Raw genomic sequence first — 14,551 nt, 5'->3', positions numbered from 1 at the left:
TGTAACAGATATGGCTATTCAATTCCTCTGTTTAGTCATGTATCCTGGCACTGTGACAAGTATATAATGGGTTCTGGATTAGATTAATTGATTTATTGGATATTCACCGGGCAGAAGTACAATTAGTTGTAACAATCTTACTGTGACTATAATACTTCATAACTATGAACAATGATAACACTGTGGTTCTGTATGTGTGTGAAACTTGGTCTCTGATATTAAGGGAGGAAGATAGACTGAGTGTGTTTGAGAACAGGGTGTTGAGGAGAATATTTGGACTGAAGAGGGATGAAGTGACAGGAGGTTGGAGAAGACTGCATAATGAAGAGCTTCATAACTTTTACTCTTCTCCAAGTATAATTAGGATGATCAAGTCAAGGAGGATGAGGTGGTCATGGTATGTAGCACAAATGGGGGAGATGAGGAATGTGTATAGGATATTGGTGTGAAAGCCAGAAGGAAAGAGACCACTGGGAAGACCAAGGCGTAGATGGGTGGACAATATTAAAATGTAAGATTTGAGGTTTTCATGGCAGTGACTATGAAGAAAGCAGTCTTCTGGGATTTGGCACCGTGGATATGTGTATGTGGTGCCAAATTCCAGAAGACTATTTTCTTCAATATTAAAATGGATCTTAGAGAGATGGGATGGGATGGTATTGATTGGATTGATCTGGCTCAGGATAGGGACCAGTGGAGGGCTCTTGTGAACACGTTAATGAACCTTCGGGTTCCATAAAATGCTGGGAAATTCTTGAGTAGCTGCATAATTGGCGGCTCCTCCAGAAGGGCTCAGCTCCATGAGTAATTAGGTATTTGACTTGTCCTATATCATGTATAATGATCCATGAATATTAAGTAAATAAATAAATAAATATGATTCAAATTTATATATTCACGAAGATGTACGATGAACAATATTTGTCAAGTACACTCGTTTCCTGCTTACTGAACAAATTGATATCAAATCATCACAGCATACACAGAAAGCTTTTACGTTACACTACCTCAACGTACGTAAATATTACCTAATATTACTAATTACTTAAAATCCTGTAACCTTAATTGAATTTAACATAACTAAACTCCCCATCATACATCAATATCATCATCAAGACGATCAAAACGATCAAAACCGATCAAGACTAGTTCTAGCAACGCTAGCAACATAGATACTACGTGCAGCACCCTGACGACCCTGACCACCCTGACGACCATGACCACCATTACGACGATTACCACCAGTACCATACTATGTGGCTGTGAGGACGTGAGGACTGTGAGACCGTGTGAGACTGTGAGGTTGTAGTTTCATTACAGCCATCACAGCTACGGATAGATGGAAGCATGATATATCAGTGACTGTTGTGTTGAAAGTAAATACCATGGAGCTACACATCTGTGTAGCGCTAGAAATGAGCCAATGAATCCGTATGTGTTTTTCGATGATTTCGAGTTATGTGTTCGCATGTTTTATGGTTACGTTGTCATCGGACTGAAGAGCAAGATATGTAAACGTGGGGACATTTCTGTAACGGATAGTATGGTTTATATAGTACGTCAATAGCACATTTTTACTTTCAGTGGCGTAATTTCATGGTGTCCAGTATCAATATGATTCATAGTCTCTTTATAATTAATTCATCCGGGTAAGTATTTATGCTGTGTTTGAGGTTACTGTTTACATTTGACTGCCTCACCATTCGGAAAATAATTTCAATTAATTATCGACCAACAAATATGGGATAAAGAAATGTTCGTAGAGGACAGACCTCTCCTATGTTTTACTGGTTTATGCTTTCACGGTTGTTGGGTGTTTATGTCAATTCAATTGGGTGGTTATACTATGGATGGACGCAGAATGTATCTCAGAAACGTCTGAAGCATTACCCAAATCCGCATGGTGTTACCGCCCAAAAACTGATTCACATCCTGTGTTCTAACCATTGAATACCAGGAGTGATTTAGAATGTGTCAGAATTAAGAAATTTTAAACGCCTTTTTTGTACGTCATAGTTTGATTTATTTGCCCATTCAAAAGCTTACCTTCTGTGGCATACGTACATGATAGCACTCAGTCCAGCTAGGACCATTTTCTGCCAGATCTCAGAAACTGACAATGAGTTTGATACTTATCCAAAATTTAATCTTCAAAGGAAATTAAAAAACATATTAAGGACAGTAATCACATGTTAATATTAAGTTGTGCAGACAGTTGATATAAATGTTGCCTCTTTCATCACACTGTGAATAAACAAAAATCTTTCTGTCATATCATCCCACACATATGTAGAGGTCATCTGAGAACCTTCTGAAAATCTTTAGGCAGGTTGGGCAAGAGGGACACAGACTATTTGCAACATCTAGCACTTTATGTGTTCGTATTCATGTCTTAGTCACCAGACCAGTATCATATACATATCACAGTTCTTCCCTAGCATCACCTGAGTAAACATTTGAGCAGCTACTGTGAAGTGAGCTTATGTGTTATGGGCCCATTGATATAATCTGAAGCCCCTACTACCATATTGAACATTCATTGACTTGTGTTACTTGTGTTGAAATGCCATATCAGAGTTCACACTGAAACAAATGATTATGTACTATGATAAAAAAAGGTACAAAGGTAAAGTTATCCTTGTGCTCAATGAATGCACCATGAAGGTGTATGAGGGAGTGGATGTATAGAGCCACATTTTCTTGTCCTTGGCACTAGTTGGAGGTGAGTGGTCAGCTTCACGCCCCAGCCACTTTACCCCTGAGAAAAGCCCCCAGTACACATTGGATAGGAGGTCGGATGAACCCCAAATCTGATCTGGACGATTTTGAGAAGACAAAAATTCTTAACCCTACCGGGACTTGAACTCCAATCCCTCAGTTGTCCAGCCCGTAGCCAGTCACTATACCGACTACGCTATCCTGGCTCCTATGTAAAAAGTATGGAAATATTCTGACATGAATATCAGGATACTAAAGTTTAACATAAAAAAAATATTTGTACAGCCATAAATGAATTAAAAAGACAGCGTTTTTTTTGGGGGGGGGACCACATCAGAGCACCAAGTGCTCACTGAGGAGAAACTGGATGAAACCAATGCTAGGCACCAGCAGTATTCTAAAAAATTCCTCAGATGCTTTGCAGAGGAGACCAGGGTTTACTTTTCCAGTTTGCTGTCTTTCTGAAAAGGAACATCAGCGTGTGCAAAGAATGTGTGTGCAGCAGTGGGTATCATTTCCTGTACCTGCTGTGATCTGGGTGTGTTCCGTTTGTGATTTGTCAGTCTTCTGGCCTCTCAACTCTGCCATGAGTCTTGAACACATGCAATGCAAGATGATACAAGTAACTTGCCCCTCTTGCTTGACTGGCCAATGACAATCTTCCTGTATAATGAGAGGTTTAAATTCCACCTCTTTTCTTCTCTTTCCTCATAATCACACCTAAGGAAGAGGCACTACTTCCCAAGTGTTGTGGAGTAGTGTTTAGAACTTCTGTTTCATATTTATGAGGTTTCCATATCAAATATTTGGTGGTTTCAAGCCATCCTGACTTTGATTTTCTTGAGAGAAATGCTGGAATGGCACCTTCAAGACCATGTTACTTCCATTTCACAGACCATATTCATCTTATGGGGGTACGCAGTAGTGTAGTTGGTTGAGGGGCTATGCTACAAGCTGGAAGGTCGTGGGTTCAAGTCCCGATGAGGTCATTGGATTTTTTTCAATTGACCTAATCCTTCCAGCCACACTAGGCCCTGGGGTTTACTCAGCCTCTAACAGAAATGAATACCAGGAATTAATTACATAATTTTCCTGGGGAGTAAAGCGCAGCTGGTGCGTAAGGCTGACAACCTTACTGCCATCTTTGAGCCAATTGTCTAGATAATGTGGGACCCTCAACGTCTCAACCCTATGGGCCTTCACGGTCTGTTACAGGGATAGCTTTACTTTTTTTTTATTCATCTTATGACTTCTGAAATAGCATGGTATAACTTGCGTAGTTGGCACATTATTGTTGAACAAACCAAGATCCGTGCACCATCACACAAGTGGCAGGCTCCTTGCTAGATTGCTATGTCAATAAAAGAGTGAAATTGCAAGAATTTCATTTAGAAGCAAAGAAATACTGCTCCTTTGTGTTTACGATCTTGTGAGTTCAAATCTTGGCTTGAATACTGTCAGTTATGATTAAGAATTTTCCTGGTATTTTTCATGCATTATTAGCAATTCTAAATGGTGAATGTTCGTTTCATATAAAATTATTCTTGATTTGTCAGGGTTATTCTGAAATAGAAATTTTTACACCTGCAGTATGATCACACAAGATTAGCGTCATTCTTCTTTTAATTATGGTGTTGGAAATATGTGGGTTCTTAAAATGAAACCCATTTGGCGATTTTTGTGGGGAAAGGAGCAGAAACCATTACAAATAGTCCCCATGGGTATGAAGCAGACATCCCATTGAAGAAAAACCTGCTGAATCCCCTCAACAAAGTACTTCAGGGCTGCTGCTGTAACCACTGCACTACATTGTGGGACGTGGACCCATTACTAGGTAACGACATCCATGCCAAGATGTTACAAGTATAAACAGGACAAGTTAAGAGGTTACAGTGATCGTTGGAATGTGTATTCAGTTATTCAGTATTGAGGGGGTGGGTTACCCCATGCACCGCGACTGATAGTCTATTGTACGTCCCCCTTTTAATTTCTACTGTCTCCATTCCCTACCGGTACTGGTGCTCGCTGTCAGCCCCTTACTGCCAGCGAGGTTTCTACCCTCTACTTGGCAGTGGTATCTAATAGTCCCTTTCTGTCAGCGAGGTCGTCCCTCCTCTGACAGTGGTACCCAATACTTCCCCATCTACCGGAGGCATTGGAAACTACTTGGGCGGGGAACTTTTTGGCCTAATTTAGCTCAGACGTCTCCTAGAAACATGAGGTTCTTTTACGTGCCGTAAATCTACGACACAGGACCCACGGCTTAAAGTCCCTCCCGGAGGACTTGTTCCCTGAATTTTTACGCCCTTAAAAATTCCACGACCTCCGCCGGGTTTTTGAACTCGCGTACCTTGAGTCATGAGGTGGGAACATTACCCCTAGACTACGGAGGCTTTTGGAACTCTTGAGACTGTTGTAGATACCTGTAGTTACATTCTGTAAATGTTCAATAAATCTGATTACCAATCCAAACGCTATCAATAGTCAGTCTATCACGTGACAGTATGGACCCAGCCGAATATGCAAATGCATTTTATTTGAACCACCCTCCTACTTAGGTGCAGACTGAAACAAGTCAGGATTGCTTCTCTCACACTTATTTCAATTCATTACTCATAGTATTATGTTATTTGATGTCATGTAACCTATGCAATTAAATAAATCAAGGAAGATGGCTCAATCAGTAAAGCTTCTGACTTATTTTTGGGAATGCCCATTTGAATCTGTGCTGGGACACTGACTATACCATCTGAAGTTTTTCATGGTCCAGGTAAATGCTGAGATAGTAAGTAAAAGTAAAGTAAGTAAAGCTACTCTGTAACAGGGTGTGGAGGCCCATAGGGTTGTGAGATGTTGAGGCACCCACATTTTCTAGACAGTCAGCCTTACACACCGGCCACCCTTTACCCCCAGGAATATTCCTGATACTCATTTCTGTTAGAGGCTAAGTCGACCCCAGGGCCATAGTGTAGCTGGAAGGATTAGGTAAATTGAAAAAATCCACCTCATCGGAATTCGATCCCATGACTTTCTGGCTTGTAACATAGTGCCTCAACTAACTGTGCTACTGTGTGCTCCTTCTGAGATAGTACCTTAATTTAGTTGATGACTGTTTCTTTCCACATCTTGTCAAACTCGTTTACTATTATCCAGTCATTTGACACTGATTTGCTATCACCATTGTTGAATAAAATATAAATAAATAAATCATACTTTATTTGAGTTATGTTAAAAACATGGCTAAGTTATTGAGGTATTTATATTATCACTCTGGAGGGACACAAAGGCTATATAGCCCTAGTTCCATAATATTTTTTTAAGGATGCTATTTATTTCAGGGATGTGTTCATGGAGAAACACTGGAAGAGTGTTGTATCACGTTCAGTATGCGACTATTTCTTTGATCAGCAAAGAAAAGTTGGAAACCCTGAAGATATGCCACCTGTTATTGCAACCCCACATCATTATCTGATTAGTATCCATCGATGCTGCATGTTTTTTGTTGCTGTTTGTATGACAGAAGGTTGGTTGTTTCTCTTTTATGCAAATGACAGAAATGTTGTTGGAGTGTGTATGTATGCAGGTGTATAGAGCACATCAATTTGATTGAACCCTTTCAGTTTATCTCATGGAATTTGCTTGACTTTCTCTTCAACTCTGAATCTGGAACCACTGCATATTTCTGAAACATTTGTAAACTTGTATCTGACTACATGGCATTATATTCCCAGAGATAACACTTTACATTGTTACTGTCATAAGAACCTGAAATCCAACAGTTTTATGTTAAGAAGAGCACCACGAATACACAGGTCTGCAAAAATAATTTTTTTTTTCAGCTGCATGGAATATTTTTGGTAAACTTTATGTTTTCTAGAATGCTGAATCCAAAAATGACTTCAATTTCCCCCTATCACGTACGGTTTTTTGGAAAATAATAGGGGTTTACAATAAAAAGTCATAACAGCGATGAAAAAATCACTAATTTTATTACATTGAACTAAACATATTATTTCTCATAATTAAACAAACAATTCCGTCATGATATATTTAACATTCTGTGTTCAGTCTTTTTGTCTGCAAAACCCTTTCTTCTTCTCTTTGATGCTCCTCCGAACACGCTTTCGCTTTCCATTTTCCGTTTCCTGCTTGATTATCCAGCAGTAGTCAGGTAGCATATTCACATTCCATCTTCCTTGGTAGTGTCTTTCGATATCACGGACATCCTGATGAAATCGTTCACCCTGCTCTTCACTATAGGATCCCAAGTTTTCGGGAAAATAGTCGCCATGGGAGTGTAAGAAATGAACTTTTAAGCTCATCTTGCAACCTTGAGCTTTATATGCAGCCAACATGTGTTGTACATTGGTTTTGTAGAGAGGGTCTTTAGTGTTCCCCCAAAACCTTGTGCACTACGTCTTTGAAGGAGTCCCATGCTTCTTTTTCTTTTTCTCCCATTGTTTCTGAAAAGAGGGGATCGCTTAACAGTTTTCGTATGTCGGGACCAGTAAAAACTCCCTCTTTCAGCTTGACTTCAGACAGTTTTGGGAACTTGGAACACAAATATGTGAAACATTCTCCATCTTTTGGCAGTGATTTTACAAACTGCTTCATGAGCCCTAATTTAATATGAAGAGGTGGTAATAAAACCTTTTCAGGTGGAACCAAGGTCATATTAATTACGTTTTTTTCACCGGGGATTAAGGCATCTCGAAGTGGCCAGTCAGTTTTTGTCCAATGGAGGTCTCTGGCTCGACTGTCCCACAGGCATAAGAAGCAGGGATGTTTTGTATAACCTGCCTGCTGGCCCAACAACATGGTTAATATTTTGAAGTCTCCACAAACCATCCATTGATGTTCTTGATAGTTGACTTTCTCAAGAATCGCAGCCAAATCGTTATAGTTCTCTTCCAAATGCACCGAGTGTCCCATAGGAATTGATGCAAATGTATTTCCATTATGCAGCAAGACTACTTTGAGGATTGTTTTAGACGAATCAATGAAGATGCGCCACTTAGATGGATCTTATTCTATTTCAAAGCATTCCATGAGCCCTTCAGTATCATTACAAAAAACGAGATTTCCCTCTTTGGAGAAAAACTGAGTGAACTTCTTCTCTCAGTGCCTGTACCACGAGTATGATATTCCAGGTGACAGCAAGTTTTAATTTTTTAGTCTTGATCCTAGCAGTTCGGCTGCATCTTTGGAAAGGCCTAAATCTCTTAACTAAGTCATTGTGCTCACTCTGAGAAAAGGGTTGGGGTCCCTCATCAACAGAAAAATCTGAGCTGGATTCATCCTGGGGTGGTAATATAGTTCTGTCCTCCAAATCACTCTGTATATCATCCAGACTGGAAGGTGGAAGGGGAACTGGAATTTCAGAGCTATGAGGCACTGGACGAATAGCTGAATTAAGGTTTGGGTAAGATATTTTCTTTTTATTTTTTGTATTAAAGCCTTTCGCATCTACCGAACAGAAATAACAGTCAGTCGTGTGGTTTTGCTGTTCACGCCACAACATAGGAATGCCAAAACGAAATGAGTTTTTCTTACCCTTAAACCACAAACGAAGATCTTCTTCACACCTTCTGCACACCTTGTGAGGAGCCCAAGGTTTGTCTTGATCCCCAAGTTTCAATTTGAAATAAAGAAAATACACTTTCTTCACAAAATCAGNGTGATGGACTTTTTTTACTATTTTTCCCGGTTTTACTGAGTAAAAATCTATAAGAAACAGTAAAAATATCCTATGCAATTTTTGTTTGCAGACCTGTCCTGAGCGACCAATTCTCTTGATATACATCAACAGAATTGGTCGCTCAGGACAAGATGGGGCCAGGACCAATAAAGCATACAGTCCCTTAGTGCCTTTATTTATGAAGAAAAGAGTATAATTTTGGGGTGTATTTAAATGTTTGTATTTTAAGAATTCACTTTATATATATATATAAATAAGTAAATAAAATGTATAGCATGCCTTACTGCCCTTGGCACAAATACAAACCCCTTTGGGTTGGGGAAGACTTGGGAATTCTTCCTGGGATGATACATACAGACAGACGGACCACAGGTTGTTTGGCAGGAATATGTCTGCACCTAAAATGCACTATTTCAACTTCTTACTGAGACATTCACAGTCATAGCAAAAAATAATTTCTTTGACCCCATTGAAATGTTTCAAAATTCTCCTTAAATTCAGTTTGGCATTTGTTTATTTGTGTCATGTATTTATTTAGTGCTAACATTAAAATTATACTCTTCTTTTCTGTTCTTATTCTTTAAATCAGTGATAGCTACACATTCCTGCAGTTACATGATTACACTTTCATCTTTGGGCTTATTTCTGATACACCACATATTTTACCATAGCATTCTGCCTCTTTGTTTTATTTGATTTCCTTTATGATTATACTTACTGCCTAGATGCTGCCCCCCAATTCATTATGTATATAATGCTTTTGATGCTTTGCCATTATGAGTTATTTCTGTATTTTTAGGTTGAAGATCTGTGAGTTTTTTTTATTTCTAACTTTTATTTGCTAATCCAGCGGACAAAAGCAGTTTGTATTAAACTTTTAATTGCATTCATATTACAGGGTCATTGCTTGAATATAACCACACACAAACATTAATCACACCATCTTCATCACACACACAAGACACAGACTTAAACGTATATTGAGACAGTTGGGTTAGGAATAGCTCTATACCGGGAGCATGTATTGGTGTAGTTGGTTGAGGCACTATGCTACAAGCTGGAAGGTTACAGGTTCAAGTCCTGTTGAGGTAATTGGATTTCTTTCAATTGACCTGATCCTTCCAGCCACACTATGACCCTAGGTTTGACTCAGCCTCTAACAGAAATGAGTACCAGGAATATTACTGGAATATTCTTGGGGATAAAGGGTGGCCAGCGTGTAGGACTGACAGCCTTGCTGCCATCTATGAACCGGTTGTCTAGAAAATGTGGGAACCTCAACATCTCACAACCCTATGGGCCTCCAAGGCCTGTTACAGGGATACCTTTACTTTTTTTTTTATAGCTTTACGCCTTGTGTTTTCATAGTTTGACATCTTCCAAAATGTTCTAGCACATTGTCTCATGTAAGATACCTAATGAATAATAAGTAATTTTCTTAGAAAATGCCATTAACCATTAATCCTTCAGTTAAAATGACACTTGAACATGATTGATCCATTTAGATTTCCTTAGTACTGAACAGACACTTCGTATAACAGAAGTCACCATGTAATTTGCAATCATCAGTGAACATTTATGAGTAAGAGGGGTGGGCCAGAAAATCCGGCCCTTGCACTGCAACCTTCAGTGGTCTATTGTACTTATCAATGAACATTTAAGAAATTATTATGAATATTTTAAAATCTTGGTAGGTACCTAAAACACCTTTCGATGGCACCAGGATCACAGTCCTTTAATGCAGCTGGAACTAGTATATCCATTGTTCAAACAAATCAGGGGACATGAATGAGTATGAACTTTCATTGGGTCCAAATGTTCTGGTCCAGTGGCAATGAAACAGATTTGTGAGTAGGAGGTGTGACATCTGTTGAGCTTCAGGCTGAGGCCTGTGTGTTAAGGCCCCCCATGTGAGAACTTCATGTCCGTAAGAAACTTTTGCACCGATTTTGAAGTACAATTTTATGCTTTACTATATGTAAACAAATTAGAAATGAACCATATTTTATACCCTGAGATGTTAAGTACTGGTGGAGGTCCATCCCCTCTGCCCTTAGGGATGGGCCACTTCAGAGCAACAGAACCAGTGACAAGAATATATATAAAAAAAAGTCAGAGGAACAGGAAAGTTTAATTTCTGTTTAATTCTCTGAATTTTGCTTTGCAGTTCCTCCATTGTTTGTCAGTGAGTTTCTTCATCGAGTAGTGGATACGTTTGAAGACTACTTCAGTGAGTGTACAGAGTCCATTATTAAAGAGCACTATGTTGTAGTTTATGAGGTAAGGAAGATAAATTTGGAATCAATCCTGGTACAGTAATCTCTCCATAATATGTTTGTAACATGTCAGTCTGTGTGTTGCAAGTGATTCAGTTTTCTGTGACATTATATCTGAACGCCTCCAGCAACTTCTTGAACTGTCATAATGAAGACCTACAGTTGTAGCCAGTCAGTGATTTCATGCTAAGGTGACTGGATTTTGTGTTCACAACTCCAGGGAACTTGCTTGTTTATTAATGTAATTAAATGACCCCATATTAACTATATAGTAATGTAGTATCAAATAAGAGAAGTGAGTATGATTTTGAATGCGAATTCAAAGAGTTGGAGAAGGATTTGTTCATGGTTTGTTTTAACTGGCTGTCACATTAGTGCACCTGTTGGCCTGCTCTCCACCTAGCTGTTCATCCTGGGTCACATTATTTTGCTGCAAAAATATTACTTTAATTAGATCAGCATAAGGCGGTTATAAGTAAAAGTTTTCTCACGTTCTTGTAGGGTGAGGGGTGTGTGGGGAGGTGTGGCAGGGCGACCGCCATGAGCAGCTCTGAACACACCAGCTAGTAATATTATTCTAATTGAAAAGTGACAGGAAGAAATAAAAAGTTTCTTCACATGAGGATGTTTAGATCAGCATGATAAGTGAACAGACTGACCTACTAGAATTATTATGCTAGTGAGGAAGTGGTCGAAAGAAGTAAGTGTTCCCTTTTTCTATTGGTTGTTTGGAGTGTGGAGAGGATGTAGTCCACTACTGAACTGCATACGCTTTGTACACTGGTGGACAAGAACAGTATATAGCATTTCAACAGAATATAATATGTCTGTACTGGTACAGATTTTTAGGACTAAATAAGAGCCCATTTTGAAGAGTGATTCTCATGGAGCAATATCATTTGACAGCAAAAGTGAGCTTGCTGAAGACATAGTAGCAGTCAGTGGTAATAGTAGTGCCATCAGAAATTGGTATTATACCTGTTCAGAACCACATTAGAATTCTAGTAATATGTGTTCTTTCACTGGACATCTCACCAAATATAAGATGCAAGAGACATACCATATGAACCAATTACTCTTCTTCATTCAATTGATCCAGGTGTTGGTGACAGTGATGCAGTACAAAATGACTGTATGGGCAAGTGTTTTTCGTACATGATAATTCAAATAGGACATGAAGTCAGGAACACATTGAAAGATTATAGGTCTACTGCTGAATATTTCTATACCCCATTTTACAGTAACATGATGAAATATATGTTGTGAATTGTTTTCAGCTCCTTGATGAAATGTTAGACAATGGATTTCCACTGGCTACAGAATCCAACATTCTGAAGGAACTGATCAAGCCACCAAATATCTTGAGAACAATAGCTAATACTGTTACAGGAAAATCCAAGTAAGTTCACCATAGATTCCTGCACTTGTACTCACATTGTTGGCATAATTAATGAATGATAGATGATTTTAACATTTAGTGCAAATAGGATAGTCAAAGAGATGGATTCTAAAATCCACATGCTTCAGCAGAACTGAAATTTCTGCTTAGGATGACTGTATTTTGCATTTTGTATGTGATGTGCATTATGAAGCACTATTCCTTGATTGGTTTCTTGATTGTTTCTCTGTCAAAACACAAATGATTTTACAAGCGAAAAAGTTTCCAAAAGTTATGTACACATCAGACCTTGGATTCTGTTAGCCATACTTGTACTGAAAGAATGGGAGTGGTGGGTTTTCATATTTTGTAGCCTGTTTCTTTGGTTTTTTTCTCATGCTGACAGGTTCATTTGCTATACTGACATGGCACCATTCACGATTTTTTTGTAACTCTGTTACAGTGTTAGTGCCACACTACCAAGTGGCCAGTTGTCCAATGTGCCATGGCGCCGGACTGGTGTAAAATACACTAATAATGAAGCATACTTTGATGTGGTAGAAGAAGTGGATGCTATCATTGATAAAGCTGGATCTACAGTCTTTGCTGAAATACAGGGATATGTAAGAATAATATTGAAACTTTCTTGAATTTTATTGAAATTTTCATCTATATTGGTAATTAAACTCATCCTCAAGCTTGCCAGGCAAAGTTTATATCACTTCGGTTCTATAATCTGGATGATAGATATATATTTTCACGTGTATGAGTGACTATAGACAGAGTTTCTATTGGTGATTGGGTTTATTGAACTCTCACAGAAGGTAACTGCAAGTAACTATAGCGCTGCCACTAATTCACGCACTCTACAATCCACTACAGCGCCAGTCTTTTCGGTCGTCTGGTAACAGCTTCCAATGGTGGATATTCCCCTCACTCTGGGTTCCCGAACTATCCTTGTGCCTCAGCTACCAGCTTCTAACAGCAACAGCTCACAAACACAACTGCAGCAGTCCTCCTACTGCTCACCAACCAACTCCACTCCACTTCACTGCACTATACTCAACAGTACTGCACTCACTAACTGAACTGAACTAGGTCAGCTGGGTCATACGGCCTCAAAGCAGACCCACAGAGAACATAGTTTGCAGCATCTCTGTTGTTGCGTGACATCACTACAGACATGACGTGTTCCTCTGTTAGGTGTGTACAGGCCATTACCTAGCAATGGGTCAACATTCTACAGTATCATTTTGAGAGCTGTCCATTATTTTGTTATATCATAAATCTCTAAGGAAACATATTGTGACATGTTGCGCAAAGCCGAGCCCCCCCCCCACACCAGCAGTGACGCGGCGGGTGAGTCAGCGCTCCCCTCCCACCCCTCAGCGGTAACGTAACGCTCGCGTAATAGGCGAGTAATCACCCCGCATCCTGGCAGCTATGCGCGGTGACGTCACGAGCGGAGCCGAAGATAGCCGAGCCCCGTAACCGGGTAACTATGCAAGGCGAATCAACAGCGGTGACGTAACAGGATGACGTGGCACTCATTACGCAACAAGCAAGCACTGCAGCTATATAAGTGAGCTGCACAGTGGCTTCGGTTCAGTTATAAAGTAACGGTCGCCGAGTTGAAACATAACAGCCANACGAACTTAAACACGCCACAAACAATTATTGTGCATCGAGTGTTCTACTGCTACAAAATGGAAAGACAAGATATTGAAAACTTGTTCGAACGCCTAGTGACAAAACTAGACGCCTACCAAGAGAAGGCGTCGGCCGATAGAAAAACCGACAAGGAAGAAATGCTGAAAGAGATTAGGGCAAACCAAATAAAAGCAGATGCCGACCGATTGCGGATGGAAGACAGAATGGAAGCCAACCGAAAAAAAGACAGAGAAGACTTCCTGGCCAAACTAGACGTCAACCAGAAACAAACGAAGTCATGCTGACAAAATTAGACGCCTACCAAAAAAGGCGGAGGCCGATAGGAAGGCCAACAAGGAAGAATTGAAGGCCGAAATGCGATCTATGCGGTCCGAGTTGGATGATAATATCCAACATCGAGTTGAAAACATCTTGGCAATCGTTGAACACGACAAACGAAATCTCCAGGAAGACCTGACGAAGAACTACAACGAAACCTGCGCAGCAATTGACGAAACCAAACGCGAGTTCCAGGCACGGTTGGACATGGTACAAATGAAGGCCAAGTGGGGAAATACAGCAACGATCGTCGCGAGCACAGCCCAGCCACCGAAATTCAACAGGAATTCAACGTGGAGTGTATTCAGGTGACAATTCGAGACCGTGGCAGAGCACAACCAATGGTCGGACCGGGAAAAATCGACATACTTAATTACTACCCTGAAGGGTAGGGCGGCGGAAATACTACCCGGCATCCCGGCAAATGCCACTTACGAGGAAACTCTTCAGGCCCTAGAAGACCGTTTCGGGGACCAACACTTTGCAGCTGCT

General features: G+C 39.9%; 1 protein-coding gene across 2 annotated transcripts in view; it reads left to right on the top strand.

Annotated features, from left to right (window-relative positions):
* Positions 1-1,258: 1,258 nt before the first annotated feature.
* LOC111864019 (AP-3 complex subunit mu-1) overlaps positions 1,259-14,551 on the top strand; it is a 24,759-nt gene continuing 11,466 nt past the window's right edge. Inside the window, exons 1-6 of one of the 2 annotated variants that reach the window (XM_023850943.2) lie at positions 1,259-1,649; positions 4,309-4,552; positions 6,057-6,241; positions 10,584-10,696; positions 11,970-12,091; positions 12,534-12,693. In XM_023850943.2, the coding sequence (XP_023706711.1) occupies positions 6,067-6,241; positions 10,584-10,696; positions 11,970-12,091; positions 12,534-12,693 (570 nt within the window). In that variant the 5' untranslated portion in view covers positions 1,259-1,649; positions 4,309-4,552; positions 6,057-6,066. The remainder of the gene's footprint in view (positions 1,650-4,308; positions 4,553-6,056; positions 6,242-10,583; positions 10,697-11,969; positions 12,092-12,533; positions 12,694-14,551) is intronic. The other variant, XM_023850942.2, reaches the window with a different exon arrangement.

This window comes from Cryptotermes secundus, unplaced genomic scaffold (genome assembly GCF_002891405.2).
Source record: "Cryptotermes secundus unplaced genomic scaffold, Csec_1.0 scaffold303, whole genome shotgun sequence".
Classification (NCBI taxonomy): domain Eukaryota; kingdom Metazoa; phylum Arthropoda; class Insecta; order Blattodea; family Kalotermitidae; genus Cryptotermes; species Cryptotermes secundus.
This window is presented reverse-complemented; position numbering and strand designations above follow the sequence as displayed.